At 41.9% G+C, this 26,635-nt stretch overlaps 1 protein-coding gene across 4 annotated transcripts in view; it reads left to right on the forward strand.

Annotated features, from left to right (window-relative positions):
• The window catches only part of plch2a (phospholipase C, eta 2a), a 176,615-nt gene extending 151,310 nt beyond the window's left edge, over positions 1 to 25,305 (forward strand). For 3 of the 4 annotated variants that reach the window (XM_019265044.2, XM_019265047.2, XM_019265046.2), the window contains 15 exons: positions 3,158 to 3,329; positions 5,396 to 5,503; positions 5,782 to 5,787; positions 7,650 to 7,805; positions 8,319 to 8,417; positions 8,663 to 8,763; positions 9,020 to 9,108; positions 9,352 to 9,534; positions 9,673 to 9,780; positions 10,097 to 10,221; positions 11,158 to 11,242; positions 12,834 to 12,980; positions 14,308 to 14,387; positions 18,569 to 18,944; positions 22,416 to 25,305. In XM_019265044.2, the coding sequence (XP_019120589.2) occupies positions 3,158 to 3,329; positions 5,396 to 5,503; positions 5,782 to 5,787; positions 7,650 to 7,805; positions 8,319 to 8,417; positions 8,663 to 8,763; positions 9,020 to 9,108; positions 9,352 to 9,534; positions 9,673 to 9,780; positions 10,097 to 10,221; positions 11,158 to 11,242; positions 12,834 to 12,980; positions 14,308 to 14,387; positions 18,569 to 18,944; positions 22,416 to 24,091 (3,511 nt within the window). In that variant the 3' untranslated portion in view covers positions 24,092 to 25,305. The remainder of the gene's footprint in view (positions 1 to 3,157; positions 3,330 to 5,395; positions 5,504 to 5,781; positions 5,788 to 7,649; positions 7,806 to 8,318; positions 8,418 to 8,662; positions 8,764 to 9,019; positions 9,109 to 9,351; positions 9,535 to 9,672; positions 9,781 to 10,096; positions 10,222 to 11,157; positions 11,243 to 12,833; positions 12,981 to 14,307; positions 14,388 to 18,568; positions 18,945 to 22,415) is intronic. The other variant, XM_027288454.1, reaches the window with a different exon arrangement.
• The last annotated feature ends 1,330 nt before the right edge of the window (positions 25,306 to 26,635 follow it).

A 26,635-nucleotide genomic window follows, 5' to 3' on the forward strand; every position in this document is an offset into this window, starting at 1 on the left:
TTAGAAAGGGCCGACGGTGAAGTGATATAAGTATTCTACATATAAGGAACACTTAAACTGATCTCGATTCCTTTAAGTGGCTGGAGTACATTCTGCTGCTCCCCGTCCACAGCAGGACATTGTGTAGTTTCTGTACCGGAACCCATGAGGGAGCGGTCAATCCAAACCACTGACTGTATAAAGAATGGACAGCGCGTGCGTGACGTCAGTTGTAGGTTTCCGAAGAGGCGCCTTGAAGCTCAAAATATGCAGCAGCTGGTAAACCTGTGAAAACAAACAGTAGCACTTGAGGGAGGTGTACGACTGATATTTACCGCCAGCTTGCATAACGCCAAAGTAGTTCATCTCCAGTTGCACAATTTGTTGAGTACAGCACAGCTTTGTGTGATTGGCACTCACATGGCTGTCATTTGGATTTCATCAGAAAACATTTATATAAAGTTGAGATTTTCTTAACTTTCCCAAATCGGGCTGTTTGGCTCTTTTTAAATGGGAACTTTGGTATTTTTTAACCTGTACGCTATTTTCTATTTTTGTGTGTGTGTCTGAGTAAGAGTGCTTCAGCCAACAGAAGTGAAACTGGCTGCAATGTAGCCATCAAAGTGAAGAACTGTAATTTCACCTTGTAACATCATAACTCGAAATAACTTAAACTCAAGTGAGATATTATGAGAGGTTAGAGAGGCAGTGAGGAGAAATGGCGTGTAAAGGCAGCATATATTTTCACATCTATATTTTATATATCTATATTTTCACACACTTTTAGTAGACATACTACAACGGTGTGCAATTTCCCTGGAGGATTATGTTGCAATCAGTTTCATTTCAGCCGGCTGCAATGTTTTACTCAATATTGCCCCAATTTTCAAAATTGTTGTCTCTTTTAGACTCTTAAAATAAAGTGAAATGAAGTAATAACTAAAGAAGTAACAAAAAAACTTTTAAGTCTCTGTAGCTCAGTTGGTGGTGCCTGGTTTCATTCACAATGAATTGCAGCCAATTGCCCTCCCAGCTTTTGAGAATAACCCTCAACAAGCTGCTTTTTAGGGTACAGATAGGATCTATTTGTGCTGAATGTAACAATCAGACACAAACCAAATTAAACCTCTTCATGTCAGTGTTTTGCAGCGTAAATTGTGAGCCAGACACAGATTTAGTTTAGTCCATGAATCCATCTGGATAGCCTCAGTTTCAGTGGCATTTCAGGCTGACTGTGGAGACTGATTGTCTTATTGGCGGCCGCAGTGTGACGGTTCAGCTTCTCTACCTCAGATCGCTGCGTTTTTTGGCAGACACACCACCACAGCCAAAACAGACGATCTCCACTGTGTTTTCACCACAGTGCTGGATCCTGTCTGAATGTGGCTTTAATCTGTCATTGTGACTGTAAAGGTCATACAGTAGCATCAAATCCCTCAGTGAGCCTTTATGGTGAATATGGGGGCAGCATTTGTTGTTTTGTTGCTTTAATTTCTCTTCCACCTATATGTACAAACCATGCACAAATAATATCCCTTCAAAGCAACATAGAACATGAAATCCTTCTCTGACCTGTGCTGATACAGAGGCACGCACACACACACACACACACACACACACACACACACACAGAGACATGATACACATAGACACCCTCCTCCACCTGACAGAATCTGCATCAGAAGGTGATAATCCCATCGACATACACGCAGTCTGGAGGATGCAGAGAGAAACTCTATTTTTAGATCCTGCTCTGTGAGCATGTTCACCCTCAATGTGTGTTTTTGAAAACATAATTGTGGACACCATACTCCACAGATAATTGGCTAAAAAGGAGCAGGGTGAAAGGCTGCATTCAACATCAAAGAGCCAACAGATTTTCAAGGACACTTAATAAAAACAGAGCTGGCGGTGACAAAATTAGGGTGAAAGCATCCATATGACTGAGAATCCTCACTGCCAATATGTGAATGAGGGGTCTGCTCTTGAATGTAGCTTCTTTTAATAAAAATCCTGATTAAAATGTTGATGTTTATGCAGACATGTTCATTTATCACAGAGAATTCATGTGCAGTCTTTTTACTTTTAGATCTTCAGTGTCTTTTTAAGCCCAGACCACAGGCTGTTAGAAACAACAAGTTTTCTGATCATACTGACTTTTAAATCTAAAAGTATGAAAGCTTTAAATAAGTGCCGTGCTGTGTATTGAACTGTAAAACTCTTGATATCTTGTGTAGAAAATGAAATCAAATGTTAGCTGTGCCAACAATTACAGATTCATGACACAATTATTATAGTTAAAATAATTCCAGATATTGATATGTGACAATTGAAAATGTGCAATGGGTCATCTTCATCTTTAACAAAGTCAAGTGTAATGAAGTGCAGAGAGTCTGTAACCATGCATGTACAAAAGTGTACACTAAGTGGGAACCACAAAGCAAGAACAGGAAGTAAACGGAAATGATTTAAGAGGCTCTCACTTTATTTACATGATGGTATATGTGTATTATGACAAAATCAGGACGATTCATCCTCTGAGGACCATACATGTAGAAAAGTTTATGGCAATTCATTTAATAGCTATTGAGACATTTCATTCTCGACCAGATGTTGGAGCCTGATGCTACCATGGCTAAACGTAAGAGGTGTGTGAGCCCTTAGAATTTAGTTTGAGTTTTGTTCCAAAAGTAATTCAGAAATACTTTAATAATCCCAGGGGGCAAAGCATTTTAGCATCAAAAGTAGCCCCTCTAAAAGTATGGCTCTACACTCAAGCCCGCAGAAGTTAGATGCAGACCAGAATGCTCCTAACTGTCTAACAAATCCAGATAATCCAATAAAACCACATTTGATGTTTTGCACAACACTGGAAAAAATCTGTTTGCAGCCCTGAACTATTAATATCTCTGCCGCCTGTCAGCTTTATTCATCAAACTAAAAACACATTGTACATTTGTCTGGATTGGCATCTTGTTTTGTTTGAATGTAAAAATGCATAGTCAGCCATGTAGTGTAAATTGGGTGTTAGTTGTATGTTGTACAATGTTACAGTGATAAACTCTGCTACACAGAGTCACTCATACAGATTCTCAGAGAGGTGAAACTGTCACTCCACTTGTCCTTTTCGACCTTTCAGCCTTGTAACTTTGATCTGTTCTGTGCAATTATCTCTCAGGTACCCGGTCATCCTGTCCATAGAGAACCACTGCAGCGTTCCTCAGCAGAAAAAGATGGCCCAGTACCTGATTGAGATTCTGGGGGACAAACTGGACCTGTCCAACATCAAAGCTGAGGAGTCTGGACGACTGCCATCACCAGAAATGCTCAAAGGCAAAATACTTGTCAAGGTAAAGTTTGAGTTTGGATGTTTTTAAAAAGTGACCGATTCTCTTTGGTGAGTGGAGTCAGTCCTCAGGCGATTATCTCATCTCCCAGTTCTTATTATCTGGAGTCCGAACCGCACAGAGCACACTTCAAAGGGAGCATAAATTGGGCTGATTGAAGTGATAGAAATAGTTTGAATATGACATGTTTGGGAGAAGATAGTGAAAAACAAAACCTGACTGGAGGACAGGAAGAAATAAAAGCTTAAATTGTTTGTGTAGTGACTGCAGGCTGGCTTATTATCTGCACATGCTGCTCTGTGTTATTATTGCTATCTTATTAAAAACAAAACAAACAAAACAATATCCAGCTGAACACAGATTAAATTCAATCTAACTGAGAGGAGCTCCGAGTTGATAAAAACGTCACTACACTCATCTACTGTATACAGCAGGCTTTGTGAGCTGTGGCGAGGGCTCAGATTGCTCTGTGTTTTGCTTCTCAGGCTGTAAGCCTTTTGTACAGCAGGTAATAATAATGTGTCTCAATCATAATCAAATTAGTTGATTGAAACCAGTATCCAATGCATAAAACCACTTTGCAGGTGCTCGCTTTGCTTCACTTTTATTGGATACAGTTTAGCGATACAACAATGAAACTTGGGAGAGAGACTGCTATGCCACGTAACAAAGCTCAGCCACCAGGATGCATGATCTCATTTAATGTTTGAATCACTTCCCTCAGACCACTTCAGTGTTACTGCCAAGTTTGTTGTAGACATCCTTGTTGTGATGTCATGTCACGTTTGCTTGTCCAGTCATGATCGACTGCTGGAAACCCCTGAAAGTACCTGCAGCTTACATTTAGTCTCACCTCTTGAACAGTGGCCAAATCTAGCCCCAGCAGCTCATCCCTGAAGTGAGCAGAAAACACAGTGTAATCCTCTGATTGACTTTGTAAATGGACTGGTAAATGGACTGTACTTATATAGCGTCTTTCTAGTCTTCCGACCACTCAAAGCACTTTTACACTACATATCTCGTACACTGATGGCATTGGCTACCTCCAAGCCACAGCCTCCCCTGGTCTGTATGTACTGTAATCTGACAGGACTCTCTGTCCTGACAACCCTTAAAATGTGTCATTTTATCATTATTCATAGTATATAACTTTTGGTCTGTCAAGTGACGCCATTGTGTCTTGAACCTGTGTTCTTTAGAATGGGGGCTGCTCCATTGGTGACAAAAAGAGTCTTTAGGGGAAATGTGCACTTCCCCCACTGGTTTATGACCTCAGTGAACAGTTTCCTCATGACTTTATGGTCTCAATCTCTAGTTTCAAGACTTCTTCCACACACCATTATGTTTAATTTCATTTAGTAAATTATGGTCTCATTCACAGTAAAATAGACAATAAAGCAGGGTATGCTTGTGATTGACAGGTCATTCTATGTACGTAAGTCTGACTTATGTGGTCTTGTGAAAGCTTGGTGTAAACCATCTGTCCAGGTTGGCACTTTGGCAAAGTTTGTAATGTAAAACCATAAAAGCAAAGTCAGTTACTCACTTAACATTAACCTACAGAGGCAGAGGAACACTGTGACGAGGAGCAGCAGCCCTCAGTTAACAGGGTCGGGAACAGTTTTCAGGTTAATGAGGCTTTATTGACACCAGATGCTTTCACTAAAAGAGAAGGCGACTTGCCAATACCTGGCACGCGAAGAACTGTTCTGCCAGCTGTTACACCAGCACTCCTACCTGTGTGTACAGTCAGCAGAGCGTTAGTGATGGCACCAATGTGTGAGCACTGTGAGGAACATAACATGCAGCACTTGTGCTGTGGATTTCTAAACACCGGGCAAACTTCTTCACTTGTTCATGAAAGATCCATGACTCATGTGGCAGTGAGAGTTGGCCCATCTGTTACCAAAATATCAGCGGATGAACCCGTATATCCCTCGCTGTTGGGTCTGAGTTGAATCTTGTGCCATCGTGCCAGAATTTGGAGCACATTTCAATACCCTGTGGACCTGAAAAAAACTTTTTATGTGAACTGCAGGCTGACTCTCTTTGGCTCTTTTGTCCACCAGGGAAAGAAACTTCCTCCCAACATCGACGAGAACGCAGAAGAGGGAGACGTGTCCGATGAGGACAGCGCCGACGAAATGGAGGACGACTGCAAGCTGATGAACGGAGATGTATGTATCCTGTTTGTTTGATCTCTTATGTGTACCAGACTAGAGGCACGCTTTGTGTCTTGAACTGTGAATTGCACATGTATTCCTGATGGCAAACAGTGTTGAGCGTTCTCTCCTGTCTCACCTTTTCCTCCTTATGTTTATCTCCTATACTACTCTCTGCGCTGTTTGCTTCTGTCTCTGTCTTTCTATGTGGCCATTTGTTCTCATGTCCTACTCTTCTCTCTTCCTGTTTGTCCCTTCTCCTTCTCTTCAACTGTTGCTTGCTTCTTTCAAAGTGGAAGGTACTGTATGAACAGCTCATTCTCAACCACTTCAGAAATCTCACCCAGTCATGTTGCCATACTTTCTCATCCTGCCTGTGAAAGTTGAAAGAGGTCGGCTCAAAACCACTTTGCATCTTTAGGATGCTTCATCGAATGTGTAAGGATTGTTTATCTGGAACCAATCAGGTCCTGGAGGTCCGATGTGTTTAAGATTTAGGAGGATCTGTGGGCAGATATGGAATATGCAGAGAGCATGTTGCTGCTGCCTGTGGTCTGGTCACAGACTGAAGTGGTTCATGGATAGACTCTGCCACCATATGGCTGAACTGAGCATGTGCATATTCTTCTGAGGGCGGCATTGAGCAGCGATCCCTCAGTGACATCTCTCATTTATTCCTCTTCATCTTTCTAAAGGATGTAACCACTGTCATCCCCTGTTATGCTCCCACATGTGGAGACGCTTACATTACAAGAAGGTCCATTCATCAACCAGTGGAGGAGGTTCTGCATTATGTAACATAATGTTATTGCTTCATCTTTGCTCCTTAAATATGAACTCTGAATAACTCTGGAACTCTGGAATATGAATCCTGCTCGATGTTTTTCTTAAGACATAAGAGATGGATGTACTCCTACAGTTCAGAGAAAGCCAGTTATCTAAAAGGGTCAGTTCACTAATATTCTAAAATATCTACCTTCAGCGGTACGCTGCATGAAAATAGTTTTCTGCTTTGTTTGTCAGAAACAGTGTTCCTGTTACTCCTAACAATATCAATATTGATAATACATTTTATTTATAGAGTGCTTTTCATGATACTCAATACAGGAGTTGAAATCAAAACTGGGACATTATGTGAGGACACCGTACAAAATGTACTATCATATAGACTGTATATCACATCTGGAATGGATTACGTCACATGTCCTGGAAGTTCTGCATTATGTAACATAATGCATTGCTTCATCAGTGCTCCTCCTTTAGTTCTGGTAGGATCCTAAAATGGTAAATGACTTGTACTTATATAAGAGCTTATATTTGTCACATTCACACACTGATGACAGAGGCTGCCATGCAAGGTGCCATGAAGAGCAAACTCATCCACACACACACTCACACTTTGATGGCACAGCCATCTGGAGCAATTCAGGGTTTAGTATTTTGCCCGAAAACACAAACCAGCGACCTTCGATCACAAGATGCACTCTCCAACCGGAGCCCCACCGCTTCACATCCAGCATGTCATCGGCCCCTTGTTCTTTGTCTAAGACTTTTACAGTAGACAAACAACAGACACAACCTGCTATGAGGGAAGATTGTACAGAGCCATAACAGATTCAATGCATGAATATGCAGATTTTTTCTAAAGCACAGTAGTTCCTCAGCTGGGTTCATCATGTGGTTTGAAGGCTTTGTTGAATAGCTGAGGTTCTGCTGCTGCTTCTTCTGTAAATCAGTTTATGGAACAAAATTGTTTTCAATTTTATACGTTAAAAAAAATCTAATCTTCCGGTGTCTGACGTGACTCAAAATGCTTGTTTTGTCCAACCATCAGCAAGCATATGGACATAGTTGGGTATCTAACATACAGACGTTTATGTGCAGAGAGAAAAATAGAAGATATAAGAAACCCCCATTCTTCCTCATGTCTTCTTACATCAATATTCAAATTGTGCAAGTACAATTTTATAAAATGCAGTTGCCTACTAAAATAAATCAGTTGTGGAGCATGCATGTAAGTGTGTCACGTTTACATCTCATGTGATAAATGAGCAATAACTCCCACCAGACATGAACTGTCCAAAGTCACCCTCACCTCTTCTGTCATGTCTGACAATACCTCATCTTCATCATTCTGTTTAACTCTTCCTCCCTCCTCCAGACGACAGCCAACAGGAAGCAGGTGGAGAACATGGCCAAGAAAAAGCTGGACAACCTGATGAAGGAGTCCAAGATCCGAGACAGAGAAGACCCGGACAGCTTCACCATCGCAGCCCTCCCACCTGCTGGGAAGCCCACAGACAAAACAAGCTCTAAGGTAAATACAGGCGTCCTCAATGCTTTGGCAGGCTCCTCCATCCTTTTTAACAGGAGCTGGACACACATTTGCTAACCCTGAAAACCTTAAAGATAGTGAGGAATTCAGTCCAGAGTTCAGGGACTCTGTTTTCCTGCACTCTGGTGACTTTTAAAGAATGAAAATAACAAGTATACTGCATCCACTTAAACATCTACGCAGCTTTTATTTCAGCTTTTTTTCTTTGTTTGTCTGAGTTTCAGTTCATGCTTCTTTAATTCTAATTGTATTGGTATATCATAAATGGTGGCATTTATCTTTAAATCAGCTCTGTCTGTCCATGTCAGCCTGTTAGCATGGAAATAACTCAAACCTTCACATTCGATTAGAATACTGCAGCAGCAACCAGTTAGAATTAAATAGTTTGAATGATCCACAACCATTGATAACCACCCAGTTAACAGTAAATAGAAAACATGTGGCATGAACATAAGATGTCAGAGTGACAGTGCTGAACATGTCCTCTGCTGTCAGGGTAAAAGCGAGGATGGGACAGACACAGCGGACGAGGCTAATCCCAGCAGCAACAAGCGGACAGGCCGCTCCTTCATGGGGAGCTTCTCCAAGCGCAAGGTTGGCCTTTTTGATTTCGAAGAAACTGTTTAGTTACAAGGTGTTTCTCTCTAACTTATAATGATCTTCAAATATTAGCCCTCAAGAAAAGACAAGAAAATGTCTAAATGTTTGGCTTTCAGAAGCTTCCAGGATGGCTTTGACATTTTTTATTCTTACCATCACTAAATCATCTCTAGAAGCCTGTTTCACGTGGAGAGAACCCTCACCAGTTTTCTCTGGTAATGAACGTGTTTGTTCTGCAGAAAAAGACGAGCAAGCTGAAGAAGTCATCGAGCTTTGAAGACACAGATACGGACCAAGAGAGTACAAGTAGTGCCTCTCGTGCCCCCCTGCACCACAGCAAGTAAGCCACACACAAAAAAACACACACACACACACACACACACACACACACACACACACAATTAGCATCTAAGGATGTCACACTTTATATATTATATATTATCCATTCATCCATTTTCTGTAACCACTTATCCTCATCAGAGTCATGGTGGGGCTGGGTGGGGTACAGTACATCCTGGACAAGTTTATTTATTATGTATTATCTGCCTATTAAATGTGTGTACTTCTGTGACCTTTGACCTTTGTTAACCTTCCAGAAAAAAGAAGACCATGAAGTTATCCAGAGCTCTGTCTGATCTGGTTAAATACACGTGCTCTGTGGGTCTCTATGATATCGAGGCACAAGGTGAGCAGCCCTATCCACTTACAGCCATTAGCTTTAGTTGCCCTGACACTAATTATATGACATAGAATGGAAGAACTTCTTTGATTAACTTTAATTACACGGACTTTAATATAAATGGTAAATGCAAAAAAAAGCTCAACATGTCAAACTCTTTAAAGTAGAACATTTGAATGAGACGTCTAGAAATGTTCTGGAAGTTAATGGGTCTAATGAAGAAAGATGTCTTGTTGTCGTCCTCTGCAGCCAACTGCAGCTGGCAGGTGTCGTCGCTCAGTGAGACCAAAGCCCACCAGGTGATGCAGCAGAAAGCCACGTCCTTCATCCACTTCAACCAGCGACAGCTGTCCCGCATCTACCCTTCCTCTTACCGCGTGGACTCCTCCAACTTCAACCCCCAGCCCTTCTGGAGCGCTGGCTGCCAGCTTGGTATGAGCTTAATACAAGTCACAGTGTGCTCCATGATCACTGTTCAAAGTGGTCAGACATTCAGTGCGTCAACCGATCCACACTGCTGCCGCTTCTCTTGTTAATTCTGTCACTTTGTCTGAACTACTTTGATTTCAGTCGCACTCAACTACCAGTCTGAGGGCCGAGTCCTCCAGCTCAACAGAGCCAAATTCTACAGCAACGGCAACTGTGGCTACATCCTCAAGCCTGCCTGCATGTGTGAAGGTCGGCACACAAAAAAGATTGATCACATGATTTTAGTAGGATATCACAGCTGTTCTGTTTTGCACTGTCAGGCATGAAATCCTGTCTGTTTAGTGGTACTGATTTTAAGAGTGAACATTAAAGACAATTCTATTGAGCTCCTTTTGTGCTTTAATTATGCAACTGTGCATAAATTGAAGATACCAGGGAGCCATGTATGTTGCCTTTTAAATATAGTTACGATGATTGGCAATGAACATTTATTATTGGAATTTTGGACTTTACACTTTATAATTTTATCTCATAAAACAGTGTACCTCCTTTCTTCCCATTGCAGGTGCCTTTAACCCCAACCTAGAGGACCCCCTGCCGGGTCAGATGAAGAAACAGCTGGTGTTGAAGATCATTAGTGGACAACAGCTGCCCAAACCCAAAGATTCTATGCTAGGAGACAGAGGAGAGGTAGGACACACTTCTTCTCTTATCTTTTATTAGAAAGGTAATTAAACTTGTTATATACAGTAATATAACAAGACATACAGGTAAATATATTATGTTATGATTTTATGTGTTTCACTTTGTGTAGCCTCTATCCTGTTTTTGAATACACTTGGATCTTTGTTGTTTTACTTCAGAGTAAAGAATCTTTCCGTTTATCCCAGCGGTTGAATAAGTAACACCACCTCTCCACCAAAGTGCTTTGTAAACCACTGCTCACTTATTCGATGCACTCAGCAGACAGACCGACAGGGGAACTTCTCACATGTGAAAAAAGATGTATAAAGCCTTTTGTGTCTGCTGTGTGTGAAGTCAGTAGCGTGAGCTTACCAGACTCAATCCTCTCTGTTTGAAGGTCTAGTGTGTCAGATTTAGTGGTCTCGGTTTATAGAATGTGACAGAAAATGAATATAATATTCAGAACTCAGACTTTTCATGTTTTTGTTACTTTTGAATGAGCTTTCATATCTACAGACACTGCAGGCCCTCCTCTATGAAGTCCACCATCTTTCTACTAGATAGGGCCCTTCATGTTTCACCATAGTTCCTCCTTTACACTCCACTGGGGTTGCAATCAACAAGATACCACTAAATCCTCCACACAGTTCCTTTACGGCTTGAGTTGCCAGGCTACATTAGCTGCTACTAATGCACATGTAAATCCCTAATCAATGGCATTGTAGGTAAGGCCCAAGGTTTTGTCAAAGAAGAGGAATGTGAGGACTGCCGTGATAAATTGATGGTGAACAAAGCAGTGTGTCATCCTGATTTTCAGCCAGAGTAATCTACTGCCAAACCAAGAAGTAATCGAATGTGATCATTGAAAAGTCTTTGAACTTTATATCAGAGCAAATGATGTATGAAATAATGCCTTAATGCTGTGTGACGTGCCTGTGTCAGATCATCGATCCCTTCGTGGAGGTGGAGATCATCGGCCTCCCAGTGGACTGCTGCAAGGAGCAGACCAGAGTGGTGGATGATAACGGTGAGTTGATGTAGAGGTGAATTATTATTACTTTTATCTTCATGAACATACTTTGTGAACAAGTCTGTACTGACTGAGTGACTTAATACTAATGCAGAGAAAATAAAATATTAGAATCATTATATCAATAGTCAGATTTTACTGGCAAATCTATACAGTATTTAACTGGAGTTAACAAAAGCCTAGTGCACTTGAAAGCAGTTTCCATCACACCAGACTATTTCTGCATGATACATGACTAAAATTGCAAAATTTTGGGAATTTTAAATGTTGGAAACTTTCCATGGGAATTTATGGGAATAAACAGAAACAAACCAGGAATTTACAAAATTGAAGTTTGGTCCATGACGGGGAACTTAAATATAGTTGGGGGAAATATATTTTATCATAATCTTCTTTTAAATTACTCCCAATTTCCAGTTAATGCCCATAAATTTCCATAATTCCCATATAGTTTCTGGTTTGGAATATTTCCAAAATTTCCTAGCTTAACTTCCCATGGAGAGTTTACGCCCCTTTGCAACCCTATACATGACAGTGAGATTTCCCATTAAAACTGTGATGCATCTAATCCAAGTTCCTCATAACAAAGTTTGACTCCAATGGGGCTGTAATCAGTCAACAGGATTACACTATCCACCAAAAATAAAGCTATTTCTGGAAGTGGGTGGTTGGAATGTGTTTTGGTTTTAAGCTGTACAAGAATGAATGTAAATGAGGCCTGATATTCTCCAGCTGTGTGGATTGTGTGCAGACACCAGCAGGAGACACAGGAAGGGGAAGGAGTAGGGATTACATTTTTTTTAAAGAGGCAGGTCCGTTTCTCTTTTCTGATGTCCTCCAAACGACATTCTGACGTGCCACTTCCACCAGTGAAACTAACTCGTGAGGCCTGACGATTCATTTTTTATTTAAAATGCTTTTAAATGAGACAGACTATGATGTTCCAGGCTCCCTAGCATATTAGGAGTTAGCTCTCCAGCTGCCTGTAGTCACCAACAAAGTCCTGTTTTCACAGATGAATTTCAGTGAGTCACTAAGTGTCACTCATGGTCCCTGACTACTGACTGCCCCTCACTGCTGTTCTGTGTATGACGGAGCCACACATGTTCCTGTTTCCATCCTGTTTGCATGAGGAGAGCTGTGGTTTGTTGTGGTTTGCCTTTGACAGTGTATGTATGCATGTATGTGCAGGTTAAAGAAATGCAGTGGTTGAATGTGACTGTTTGAACTAGCTGTATGGGTTCTGATCTATAATTGATGAGCTCAGCATCAGGAGATGTGCACAAGCAGCACCTCTCAGTCTGCTCACACACACCCTGAATAATTGATGAGTGCTGAGCTCACTTTCTGACTCCGTCCTAGACCATCCACTCTCTCTGTCCTCCGTCTCTATCACTCTTTCTCTCCTCTCCATTTATCTGCCTAACTTCTCCCCTCTTCTCATTATTTCTCACACTTTTTTTTCCCGCAGTGTGTGTCTCTCTCTTAATTTGTCTTCTGTTCTTTTTCCCTTGTCCTCTCTCCTCCATTGCTACCCCCCTCCCCTCCACCCTTTCCCACGACCTCTCTCTCTGGTACGGTCCCATAGGGTTCAACCCGATGTGGGAGGAGACTCTGGTGTTTACGGTCCACATGCCGGAGCTGGCCCTGGTGCGTTTCCTTGTGTGGGATCATGACCCCATCGGCCAGGACTTCATCGGCCAGCGCACCATCGCCTTCAACAGCATGATGACAGGTAAGACGAGGTGAAGCACCTGCTTTTAGGTGGAACTGATAGGTACCCCCTACCCTCCCCCCACCTCACCTGCATCTTTTACAGATCATGTTTCTCTGTTGACCTCTAAAAGCCTTGTTTTTGTATTTTAATCTGGTAATTTCCATATGGAAATTTTATTTTCTGAATAAGACAAATAAGAGTTTAAAGTGAATGTTTATTAAAACTCAGCCGTGGAGCATTGTTGCCTTTCTCTGATGTGATTTATTTGCAGCTTGAGTCAATGTATTTATTTTAAATTGGGTCATTGATATACTGGTGGAATATCAAAAACTCATTTGGCACACCATTCCAGTACAAATGACTTAAGAAGAGTTTATAAGTGGAATACTCATTTGTATTCTTTCTAAAGTGTTTCATGTCTGTGTGCCAAGTACAGAGCTGGTGTAAGGATGTGGTTAAAATGGGCCATTAGCTTGGCTCTGTTAAAAGCTGTCTCTCGATTGTTTAATCCATATTAAAGATGTGCAAGGATCACTGGACAAGTAACATTAACTTGAATGCTGTCTGGGCAGCTGTGTCAGGGGTTAAAATAATAATTTGATCAGGGCCAAAAAAAATGACTTACTGAATTCATACATGAAGGGTCAAAAATGTCTGAAGATCAACAGTTTATCCATTTGCCCAGCTCTTCTTTGCAGCATCACCAGCTATACTGGAAGTGCTAGATACTTCTTATTCACCGACCAAGACAGCTTTATTTTTTAGCTCAAACTAAAGTATGTATTACCATGCAAATGTGGCATGAACTTCAGTGAACATGTGTCCAGTCTGAACAGACTTTGACTTTCACAATAAAAACACTGTTTGGATGCCAGCTGCTTTTATATTGAAGTAAATCGAGTCGGCATTGTCATTAGTATTAGTTTTTTTTATTTACATTTCAGACAAAGCCAGGAGACAGGAGTAAGTTGGAGACTTCATTAGAATTAAAGGAAACAGATTAGCGATTAGTGTTGAGCTGAGCTCCCAATTTCACCTTCCAGCAGGAGCATGTAGGTGGAACAGCAGTGGGCTAAGTATCAAGCCTTGAGGAACACCATACCTTACAGTATTAAAGAGTGCTACATTAAGGACCCCCTATATAGTTTTGATTTTACATGATTCAGTTCAAGTTCTCATTGGTGCTGGTAAGGAGCTTGAGGTGGATTTGGTGGCCAATGGTAGAAGTTTGTTTCACTGCTGATTGATGCAACAGGTACATCTCTATCTGTCGTGTCTGTGACTGATTTATATTGTATCTGTCCCTTTGGTGTGTGTGTGTGTGTGTGTGTGTGTGTGTGTGCAGGTTATCGCCATGTCTACTTGGAAGGTATGGAGGAGGCTTCCATCTTTGTTCATGTAGCTGTGAATGACATCACTGGTAAGGTAGGTACTACTGCAGGAGCCAGCTGAAAATGCTTGAACATTGTTTTGTTTTACAGCTGCAATTTTGTCTCAAAACATGAACATATTTCCTATGTGTGAGGAAAACTTGCGCCTTGTTGTTTGGCTTTAAATAAATAGTTTTTTTTATTACACATATCCATATTTTTTAGCTTAAAAAACAAATGATATACTGGCTGATATGATTTTTTTTTTATTTTTATAAAGCTCTCTGTTGGACAAACCATGTAATAGAGAGCCTGTTTCTAAATGACCTTAAACATGTCTTTGGTATTACAGTGTATCTGCAGTAATGTAAAATTAGCTTGATGGGGCTGTAGTGTCAATATATGCTAAACCACAAAATAATATGCGCTATGCCGTTTGAATGAATGGACCATCAGGAACCGATCATTTTCCAAACAAACCGACAGTGCGTGAGTGTGTGGCATTATTTAAAATATTTAGATTCCACTGCCAACAAGTTTCCTGAGTTTCAGTGTCCTTACCAAATGGTTATGTTTTGATATCTTTTTTTTTTTTTGCGAATAAAAATAAGCTCTCTCTACTGTTAAATATTGTCTAAAGTTCAGAACTTGACAGTTTGTGATAATTGGCTGTGTGGGCACATTTCAGTTGGTACCAAAAAAAAAACTAAAGTTTGATGCAATGCCCTGGGACTGCTTTCATTCTGCAACATTCTGCAAAAATAAAACAAAGAAATGAGACATTGACACTGTCTAAAAATGTATTCATTGATTAAATTCAGGGCGGCACAGTGGTGCAGTGAAATTTGTTGTACAGTGTGGACACAAAACAGAATATACACATTAAAAAGACAGACAGTAGAAACAAACCAAGACATAACCTAGATGTGGTAATTATATGAAAATATAGGTTTACTGCTGATGTTTCACTTATGGCCAAAAGTATGTGACAGACTGTTTTAATGCTACAGAAAACAATATTCTAGGCTTTAATTTGCTCCTACCTCTGTGCCAGTGCTTTGGGCATGTCCCTTTCTTGTTTCAATGTGACGATGCCCCTGTGCACAAAGCCCACTCCATGAAGAAATTGTGGCGTAGAAGCTCTTGACTGACCTGCATAAAGCAATGATCTCAACTCTATCCAACAGCTTGGCGATGAACTGAAATGTCTGCTGTGAGCTAGGGTTTACTGCCCAACATCAGCTGGGTGTCCACATATTTTTGGCCTTGTAATCTACAGCATATTCATACTGTACATGTGTATGCCTAAATACCCCCCATTTGGGGGGGAAAAAGATTAAATTCTGTTAAATTCAGCATCAATTTCAGATGAAGCAATATTGCTCAGCAGACATATTGACTGTGTGTCTTAAATCAAGATGTCATAGATAATGGAGTCGTTGCTATCACCACACATTGATTTTATTTCCCTTTGACCCTTTAGTTTGAATGTACTCCTGTGTCGCCAGCCATGCTGTAAATGACCGCTCTGTTGTTCACATTGTCCTTACTTTGAACTTCCTCTTTCTCAGCTGTTGCTTTGTGCTTCCTGTTGTGATTTCTTCCTGTTCTGATCTCTCTCTCTCTTACCCCACCCATTTATTTTCTATCTCTTTCATCCTCCGCCTCGCTGATTTTCACTCTCTTCCTGTGTCTGTTTGTGATTTCAGTGGACCTCTCTTTTTCCAAACGCTCCATTTAGAGGCAGGGAATTTTTAGGAGCCCTGAAGCTGCCACTCAAAACTCAGGTGTAGTGGGACCCAGTCGGCATCTTGCATGAGCCACATGCTCCACCCCCTTTTGCCACCTAATTGACACCCGCCCCCCCTGCCTCCCTCCCTCCCCCCTGCACACCCCCTTCTTGTCAGCCCAACTGCAAGCATTAAAAGATTGTATGCCAACTCATGATTTACATGAGTTATGAAGGCTTGACGTGACTGCTTCCTCATTGACTCGCCCCAAGTAGATCCAACCTCCACAGTTACAGAGCTGGATATAGAAGAAAGAGATATGAGTCAGGACATTCGCCAGGCTGCAGTGACTTCTCTCTGGTGTTTTTATTTTTTTGCTGAGAGCATTTTTTCCTCTTAACTCAGGAGTTTTTTCATTGTACTGCACTGCAGGTATATTCAGTTTCAGTGCCTCTGAGGACATTCATTTTGTTCCCTTGGAAAACACTGTAGAGGCAATCGGCTAGATGATGCTTTTTAAGATTCTCTTCTATATTTAGAATCTTTTTTCTGGGTTGTGTGATCATTGCAGTCCAGGATATCGGGGCAGTGTCATCATGAAGGTTAAAGGGAACAGGTCAGATGTTTCGAAAAAACATGCACTTTACTGTGTTACCACACTGTAGACTTGCTTTGCAGCTCAGTAGTTGTCTTTGGATCGTAACTGTACCTGCAAACTTTCAGTTCTTTTTTTACATTGAATCGTTGCATTCATTATAGCTGGAGATGTAGCAACTGGTTAGATGGAGGAAACCACAATGTCTTGTCTCTAGATGTGATCCTAGTTACAGTGATGATCCAGCGTCCAGCATGAAATATTTTATTGGGTTTGGGTTTCTCAAACATTTGGTAAAGGCATTCATTAAATGTGTTTAAGGACCGTGTTACCAGTTTTTGACCTAAGCTAGGGCAAACATGCCTGGACTTGTGCTAGATGGACAGGGCTATAATAATAATATTTTGTCTATTGGATGAGTATATTTTCCATGATGTTAGGCTGTTTTAAAGGTGATGTTTGAACGATGAGGCCACCTCAGGCAGCCAACATAATATTGATTCTCATCTTGTTCAGTTCAGTTTACATTCTCCCTTTTTCACTCAGCCATCTTGTCGTATTGTCTCTACTGTTGCTTTTCTGTTGATAAACGTTCAGTTAAAAAACTACCACAGCAGTCAACAGTCGACTATTTGGATCTACTTCTTTCACATTGTTTGAAACTTTTGATAACAAGTAATGGCAATGGTATTCAGTAATATAATGCCTTGTCCCACTAAAATTCCCTTTCTTTTGGCATTACTGTGGACTGGTCCAATGCTTTTTACCAGATTGTCCGTCAAAGTGAGTCTCACAGTTTGACAGACAAGAGCTTCATGATGCCATTGTCTGAATATCCTCACCATCACCATCATCATCATTTTCACCCTGGTCTTTGTGACTTTGTGACTGTTACCATGCAGCACCCAAAGGCACAGGAAACATCCACACAGTGTTATACTTGTGATGTCTGTGTGAAGTGAAGTGAAACAACTAGGTAAAGAGTTTGAAGATCAGTTTTAGGACGGATGGTTTTCACCTACTTTCTATTGGCTATGTACAAAAAATATTTATAGGAGTTTCAGAAATGCTATGTGGTCAGAACATTTTTATTATTCTGATTAAGTTTTGCATGTTAAGCCAACCTACATGGAAATTACTTCAATGTTCTAGTTGTTCTAGGAAGCACCATTGGAAATCAAAAAATCATATTCACTCAATTGACTTGTCGAGGCAATCTTCATGTGTTTAATTATTACAGATAGCTTCAAGCATGTGTTTGCCTAAAGTCTAAATTCCACTGGGCACAGATGCAACACGTTCCATGTGAGTCAGAGACAGATCTGGCATAGAGAATACGGTTGATTTTCTAAATAAAACGCCCTGTACAAACCTCCAATAGTAAAAATAAATAAACAAATAAATAAAAAATACAGAAGGGAAACAATGTAACTACGTAGCATATAAACCAAGGAAAATTACCAAATCTGAGCAAGTTCACAAGTCTGGCGAGCAAAACGCTCACACTTCTGCTGGGGTTTGAAGTTTCGTGGAAAACAGACCAAAACAGCCACAATGTGACAGAGATGTGCCAGATGGCGTAACTAATATTTTACCATCTACAGACTACAACAGATGCTGCTTCCAGATGTGTAGGTGCTCAAAATGTTTAACAGGCTAACATTTCACAATCCGTGCAGGTCAGCATGGATTACAGCTGAATGATCACATTAGACTGAGTGATCATTTTGGTTAAATGTGGAGATAGTTTGTAACTATTTAAGCATGCTCACTGTAAAAAAAAAATGTTATTTCAATAATACAGTGTGGACCAGTGCCACCTGCTTTATGGAAAACATTGTTCTTGTATGTCTTCTCTGTGACACTCATTTTGGTTTGCGTGTTTAACAATGTTGTGTTGTGTTTTGTCAGGCCAGAGCAGCCAGCGGCATAAAAGGGCTGTTTCACAGAAACCCAAAGCAGGCTTCCCTGGACAGCCATGCTGCTGCACAGCACAGTCGTAAGCACCCATTCGGTGCCCACCTCCTGCGTCGCACTGCCAGTGCACCCACCAAAGGCCAGCCCAAAATCAAGAAGGGCTTCCCAGAGATCGCCATCGACACCAAAGACAACAGCTCAGAGGGAGCTAGTGAGGAGCGAGAGTCTGAGGACAAGGCCTCCGCTGCCGCCTCTCACCAGCCCACTACACCACTACACCGCAACGGGGACTCACTGGCATCCCACCAAGCCAAGGGCCCCTGGGACCATCCTGACACCAATGGGGCTTTTCATCCTGAGGAGGGTAAAGGTAAGAGCCCACTTTTTGCTCACCGACAACCCATGAGCGAGCCTCTGAAACGGGCCAGTCGGCTCCGCTTTTGCGACCCACTGGACGCAAAGCCAGGGGTGTTTGCCCGCGTTGCACTTAACAGCTCAGGCAGGATGGGGATGTCCTCCAACTGCATCGCATGTGTGATGGGCTCCAAAGAAAGTCCAGAAGCTGAGAGAAAGGGTCTGGTTAAGGAAAGTCAGGGATGCAAGTCCAAATCACATGGGGTGAGACAGGAAAGAAGTAACCACACCAAGAGACAAGTTCAGCCGGAGCCCATAGCCAAGCCCCAGCCCCTCGCTGCACAGACAGAGTCACAGCAGTCTCCTCTCACTCCCAAGTCATGTGTGGAGGCCCAGTTTCAGTACTCGCCCGAGGCTCTTCTCCATCCTATCCCCTTCTCCAGATCCAAAGCCAGACGAACTCTGGGTGTCCAGCACATTCGACCTCAGCCTGATGCATCACAGAGGAGCACCCGGTCCTTTAGTGTTCCCCGTAGACGCTCCACCAGCACTGTAACACCAGCACAGAGCTTCACAGCCGACCGTAGGACCAACCTCCATTGTCAAGAGGCAACACCACCCAACTATGGCGCTGTTCGCACCACATTCACAAACAGCAACGCAAATGAAGGTCTCTCGCTCAGTGACAGCAGCAGCAGCTGTGACAGCTTGTGCAGTCTGAGCAGCTTGGAGTCACTTCCTATGCTGCCTTCATGTTCTGTCCACGACAGCAGCAAGAGGGCTGTAGGCACCCTGCAGCGTGAGATGAACGCCCTGTTTGCCCAGAAAATGGAAGAGTTGCGCCATAAGTCCCCCATGTTCTTGGCTGGTAAGATCTATGTGAGGCAGTATTAGCAAAAACCCGGTAGCTGCTGTGTAGTGGCCGTAGTGCGCCTTTTTTACGTACCGTAGACTGTAGACCGCCTCATCACATCTTGTCATCCCACGTGTCCCTGATAGTATAACCCCATGTGGTTCTTTCCATTGTTACCAATTAGCTTTAGTAGCTTTCAGCAATCTTGATTGACTGACTTGACTGATTCCCATTTCAATTAATCGATTATAATTTTCCTGTCTGGCCTTTAAACACCGTATCCGATACACCCACTCCCCATGCTTGACAGATGAGAGAAGTGGTAAGTTTTAACTTGAAAAGAATAGAAGTAGTTAACTTAGCAAATAACCTCACCTAGTGAATGCGTGAGTTAATATTGATGCATATGGTCTAAAACAACATAGATACAGAAAACTCAAAGCACACCAACACACAAACAACGGCCTCAAATAAGCTATAGTACAGTGATGTAAGAACAGAAGTTTGCATTCAAGCCGTGAAACATCCAGTACATCGAGTACATGACCCATAACAACTAGCTGAGCACTGGAAGTCACAAGGCACTGACATCTGTGCTGCCTCCTTTCTCCTTCACATGATAAATTTCAGGGGATTCCCGTTCCTGTTAAACACCAGCTGCCCTACCCCGAACCCTGTTGTATTTCAGCCTTTCTCATGTGTCATGTGATGGCCATCACTGTTTCTACTATTAAAATTAATCTTCTGGGGACCCCAAGTGTGTTCAGGGAGTTGAATTGAAAAGGTTTCTGGCCTCATTACAATAGCTGATGTGTGCATCTGTTCTGTCATATGATGCTGGCAGGTACTCTCTTTGTCATAGGTCACATGATGAACCTCTGTCTTAGCAGCTTAGGCTCTTTCTTTCCAGTGTGAAACAAATGCTGTCGATAACCTCTCTTGTTAAAATGCTTTCTCTGTCCTGTAAGCAGTTTCCTTGCATCCATTCTCCCTCTCCTCTCCAGTTTTGCTAAACTCCTTTTTCCTCTCTGTCCCTTTTGCACGCCTTCTCTGTTCCTAGTGCAGAATTGAGGGGATGACCAGAGCCAGGTAAACCACTGAATGCATGCAACCTTTGAATACATACCTGTGCACCTTCAATTCACCTGTCACTACCTCTGTCTCACCAAGCTGCTTCTCTCATGGCCCATATGTCACACCTGTGGGGGTTGGCTGGGGTGTGAAATAAATATGTTGTATTCTCCATTTTTACATGTTCTTGAAACTCAGCATGACTTTAAAATTGGTGAAAGTAATGAGAACGCCATGCTGGCAGTCAGGAGAGTAATTTAAGAATTAATAAAACTTTCTTTGTCCCTTTTCGCTGTGTTATGGCTGTACAGTGTTTTGAGTCATAAAAGTTTATTTCATGGCATCCTCTTTGCATCCTGTTTTCATAGTTTTGACCATAATTCCAGTTGATGGTAATACCACTGTATTCTTCATATTGGTTGCTGAGATCTGTGAACACAGTGACATCACTAGAAGAGTCTAGGTCAGACACACCCCAGATAGCAGACCAACATTGAATCAATGTTGATGCATCAACGAAACTGTCATTGAATCAACGTTGCTCAACATTGAAATATAACATTGATTTTTCATCAAGTTTGCACCCTGAAATAATGTTAAATAGATCAAGACAGACATAAAATCAATGTTAGCTCAACTTAAAATCAATCGCTGTTTCATCATTGAACCAACTTAACTTAAATAACATTAATTAAACGTATCCCCAGATAGCAGACCAACACTGAATCAACATTAAATGTTGATTCAATGTTGTCTTTATCACTAATTATTCACCCTCAAGACATATTCGGACAGGTTTTAAAATGAATTATATGTAAGAGAAATCAAAGGAAGATGGTAATTTGTAATTAACAAATTACATTATACATTACAACAGGACAATGCAGTTGCGCAATGCTACAAAAATACAAAATTGTAAAGTGGGGAGTGTCCTAATGTTTGAGCAAGGTATATTTTTAAAGACAGTAGGAACAGTAGTTTGTCAAAATTTGGGGCTGCTTGAGTTTTCAAAGGTGTATCTAATCTAAAGCCTTCACCAGCAAATGGAGTCAAACTGAGCAAACTCCATTTGTTGATCAAGGCCATATGATGCAGATAATGACCAGAAATTGGACCTTGGGTTCAGGTCATGTTAAGTTTTGGGCACTGGATGTGACTTCTCCGTAAGCCTCACTGTGTAGAACTGATTCTCTCATGTTCTAGGTAACGTAAGGCTATACCTTCACATCGATTCTTAACTTCAAGTTGAGGTGTTCCTACATCAACATCCACCATTCACATCTCTTCACCAAAACCACTTCCATTGTGTTATGTCTTCCAATACCAAGTTCGCACCTTGTTTTGTGACCGTTCTCTTTTATCAGGTTTTGTTAAATATTTAATACAATATTTTTTGTTCATGTACCATTTCAAATGCACATCCTGTAAAAAAAAAAGTGAACAGTCATCACTTCAGGTGTAGCAGGACCTCCACTGTGCACATTAATCATATTGAGTGTTTAGCCATGTGAATGGCAACATTGATGACCGTGATTAATTTCTGTGTTGTCTTTCTTTCCACAGATTATTCCACAGTGCAGAAACCAGCTCCCACTCCTCCATTTCTTGCACTAAACTCTGAAGACGCCAAGAAAACACGTCTCATCCGCTCTGTTTCCACTCCAGAAGAGAGCCAGTCTTCACATCACTCCTCATCTATAACAGTGCACTCACCATCCACAGCAATAAATACAGACTCCCCATTGACCGTACCTTCAAATGGGTTTGTGGATAGTCCTATGAAGGTGAGTGGAGACCCTAAGAAATACCCCATGCTTTCCAAAACCACATCACTCTATCTGACAAACCCTGCTGAGAAATTCGTACCGTCACAGTGTGGTCAAGACACCCAGACCAACAGAAACAATCGTTCATTCATGGAGCACACATCAAACCAGAGGGAAAACCATGAAACTCTGCCAGAAAAGAAAAATGATACAGCAGAGTTAAAGTCTGACCACAGAACAGAGCCTCTCACTGCAGCATCCAGTGCTGTATCCACAGGAACCCCTGTAGTCCCCCCAGTGCAGACAACCCAAGCCAGGAGAGCACTTTTTAGCAGTCTGCCATCGCACACACCAGTAAGAAGAACAAAAAGTGAGGGGCATGTTCGGGTGGCTGTAGCCTCAGCTGTCCAGGCTCAGTCAGCTGTACCAGAGGTCTGCACAGATGCTACCATGAACGACCGCCTTTGGAGCAAGTTGGAACCAGGCAGCCACCGTGACAGCATGTCCTCCTCTTCTAGCATCTCTTCCAGCGACACAGTCATTGACCTGTCCTTGCCTAACCTGGCAAGAAAGAGTCTTACCAGCCTGCCCACAGCTAGCAGCACCTCTGATCCTCCCTGGGTCAGTTGCCGTCGCTCATTGGTCTCCTATGATGCCATGCGAGTAAGCAAGAGCAAGTCAAACCCCAATCTTCAGCAAAGTGAGTGTTCCAAAGATGATCTTAAGCCCCGCCCTTTGCAACTTCCCCAGGAAGTTGCTGTGGACTCACCCAGCAGACTGACTCAAAGGAGGCACACATGGAGCCGGCTCTACATGGAAGGGCTCAAGCAGTCATCAGCCAGCAGGCCATCTTCTGCAGCTACAACACCAACAACTACAGCCTCCATGTCCAAAAGCCTCGGTGATCTAACCTCTGATGACATTTCCTGTAATTTTGACAGCAAGTACCGCAGCATCAGCCGCAGCTTCATTGTTAGGCCGACAAGGGACCAGCTACGCAAGGGCAGCCCACAGAAGTCTCGGGCATCCAGTGACCTGACAGAGCAACTGCGGAAGCTGACCAATGTGGAGCCCCTGACTGCTAGCGACTTCGCCCAAGAAAACCGGCATCAAGCATCACAGGAGGAGTCCGTGGATGAGACCCTGGTTCGAAGGACCTCCTCGAGGAGCCAAAGCAGGGTGCGGTACATTGCAAACAGGGCCAAGAAGGCCCAGGAAAGGCAGAGGCTCCAGGGCCTTGCCCAGAACAGAAGTGCAAGTTTTAGCCTTTGTGGTAGCATTGGCAGTGAAAGTAGTGCTAGCCCCATTGAGGAGCGGGGGAACCCTGAAGGGGCATGTTGCGTGGCACGGAGTCCCTGTACCAGTCTGGACCTGCTGAGTCAGCTCGCCCCCCTAGGAACCCCCTCCCCTAGACAGTCTCAGTCCCCCCCAGACCCTGAAAACAGTGAAGTCTTTTTCATGCTCAAACTCTAAGAACTGGCTGACTTGGAACTGAGCGTGAGAGACACAGCTAGAAACTTTGGAATACAGTCCAGTTTTTCTCAAGATGTTTTTTTGTTGTTTTTTTGCACATCTTGCATAATATCTCACAGAAAACTGGTTCATGATGCAGATTATTTTAGTGTCTCACAGAAATGTCTTAATGTCTCTTCCACTGAATTAGTAATCCATCCATCCATCCATCCAACAATTCATTTTTTAACATGCGCACTTGGAAAACAAACATTGTCTTGAAGCTACTGGAGAGCTGTTCTTCTAAAAGCAACCACTACAGCTCTGTCTTCTGTTTGCACCCAATGTTAGATAATCGTCAGAATGTATTTAGTGGAAAATACCTTTTTTTTATATATATATAGATGTTTTATGTTGACCGTGACTACTCTCATGTCTGAGTATTTTTTTGGAGCTTTACATGAGCACACAGTAGCAATAGATCACAACTAGAGAACAGGATTTGAAACGATCCATTCTTTTTATTTACTTAAACTATAAGGGTGTACTTGAGTAACTGAGTTGAAAATTAGATACTTTATGTCAAGGTGTTCTCATCAGTCCATCCATCCACTAGCAATATTTTGAAAATGATGGCATGGTATCATATTGAATATAATGTACAGTTTGATGCTAAAAACCTGAGGCTTGTCTCATCTTTGCTGAAAAAAATTGAAAGGATTTTTCCTCCATTGCAGATCAAATGATAATTTTTCATATTCCTTGTGTAGTGATTACATTGTAATTTGACCGAACTGCCAATATTTTCCTAACCCTCCCGATCTGTGGCGTGTCACACCACTGAGATCCTGTACATTGAAGCACTGGACTAGTTCACATCGGGTTTAGCCCTTTTTTTTAGTTGACTGCATGACTTTTATGCACTGTGATGTTTATCTTAAGGCTGTGCTTTATTTTACAAAGACTTTTATATAAAGATTTGTTAATATTCCAAACTTCTTCTTTTTTTCGGATCATCTGACAGTGATCACAAGAGCATCATGCCTGAAACCCTGTGTTCTCATTGGTCCGTGGTACAAATACAAGATGGAAATGATCTGTATCCAAGCACGTTTATTTGTCGGCCTGCTGTATTGTTTGCACTGCCATGCCAGTTATTTGTGCAAAATTTTAGGGACAATATTTAATTCAAACAATGTGTAATTATGACCTGAATAAATCTTAAATGAATATAATATAACACTTCACAGCTCATTTATTTCATTTACGCTCAATCTATCTACAGTTGGTTTGGCTCCGAGACAAAGAAGAGTCATTAACAAACCAGTTAAACTGAGCCTTATACAAGCTGACATGTAAAAGCCGTTGGCCTTGGTTTTGGCAGGAGCTGCTTGCTGCTCAAATTATGGACTCTGTTTGAGTCTGTGTTTACCAGCCATCACCTCTCTCAACCTCCCTGGCAAGCCCCCTAATTGACCCCCCTGCAGGAAGGGAGAATGTTCCAGAACAAAGACTTGCACAATAGACGTCAAGTTGAACCAGCCGTTAGAGGAGAGAAAAACATCTCTTCAGCGTCACTTTCCACACAAGATTGGACAAATGCATTAATTTTTTCTGACATTTTAGTCACATTAATGCAGGTTTTGTAATTCCCCCAAAGATTTGCTAAAGTATTCAGAGATCTTGGCCAAATTTAAAACCCTTGGAAACAGCAACCCGAGATAATGGTGACAGTAATGGATTCATGCACATTTTTGAGGACGCTGATGAAAATATGTTGGCATTGACTTCCCTGCCCTGGAATACTGACCCATTCTGGAATAAATCTCATGTGCAAACCACAGCAGGGTCAAGTGAATCCTGAACTCCTTGAAAAACCAAACACTAAGTCTTCAAGTGCAGGCCCTCCATGCTTTCTCAGGACACTGATTTGTCAGTCAAATGGTTGTCCATTATCATGTCCGTGGTTTCCAAAGCTGACGGCCACCTCTGGTGAGCTGTCACACACTGCCAAACCCCTTCCTCAGCTCTGTGAAACTTTGTGAAGTGTGACATGCTCATTTTAGCACCACAGACTCCGCTCTCAGCCACCACTCACACACAAAAGACAGCTTCATTAGGATTCCAAGAAAACCAGAGTTCCTCTTTGTATTTATCTAGACAATTTGGCACTGCTTAGCCCCTCAACTGCAACCTCCCAGCCCTGTCTAAGCATTTCAGGCTTGAATGTTTTTTTGTCTCGGAGTGAATGCAGTCCTTCCTTTCAACATGAAATCACTGCCTGTTTTCGAAGGATTTGAGCAAATAAATTAATTTGGTCTGTAACTTTATGTTAAAACCTGTCTGATTTTTTTCCTAAGACAAAGAAACGGGACCAATTTATGTGGATACTGCTTATGAATTGCTGTAGATTATAGTAGTATATCTAGTAGTATATTGTCATTGTCTGATGAAAACCATGTATCTCAACTTTTGATCATGTGAAATGTGCATATTCTCTTCCATCTACGATCAGCATTTAGAATCTTTTAGATGTTTTGTTCCATCATGTATGTAGGATAGATA

The sequence above is a fragment of the Larimichthys crocea genome, chromosome XV (assembly GCF_000972845.2).
Source record: "Larimichthys crocea isolate SSNF chromosome XV, L_crocea_2.0, whole genome shotgun sequence".
NCBI lineage: Eukaryota > Metazoa > Chordata > Actinopteri > Sciaenidae > Larimichthys > Larimichthys crocea.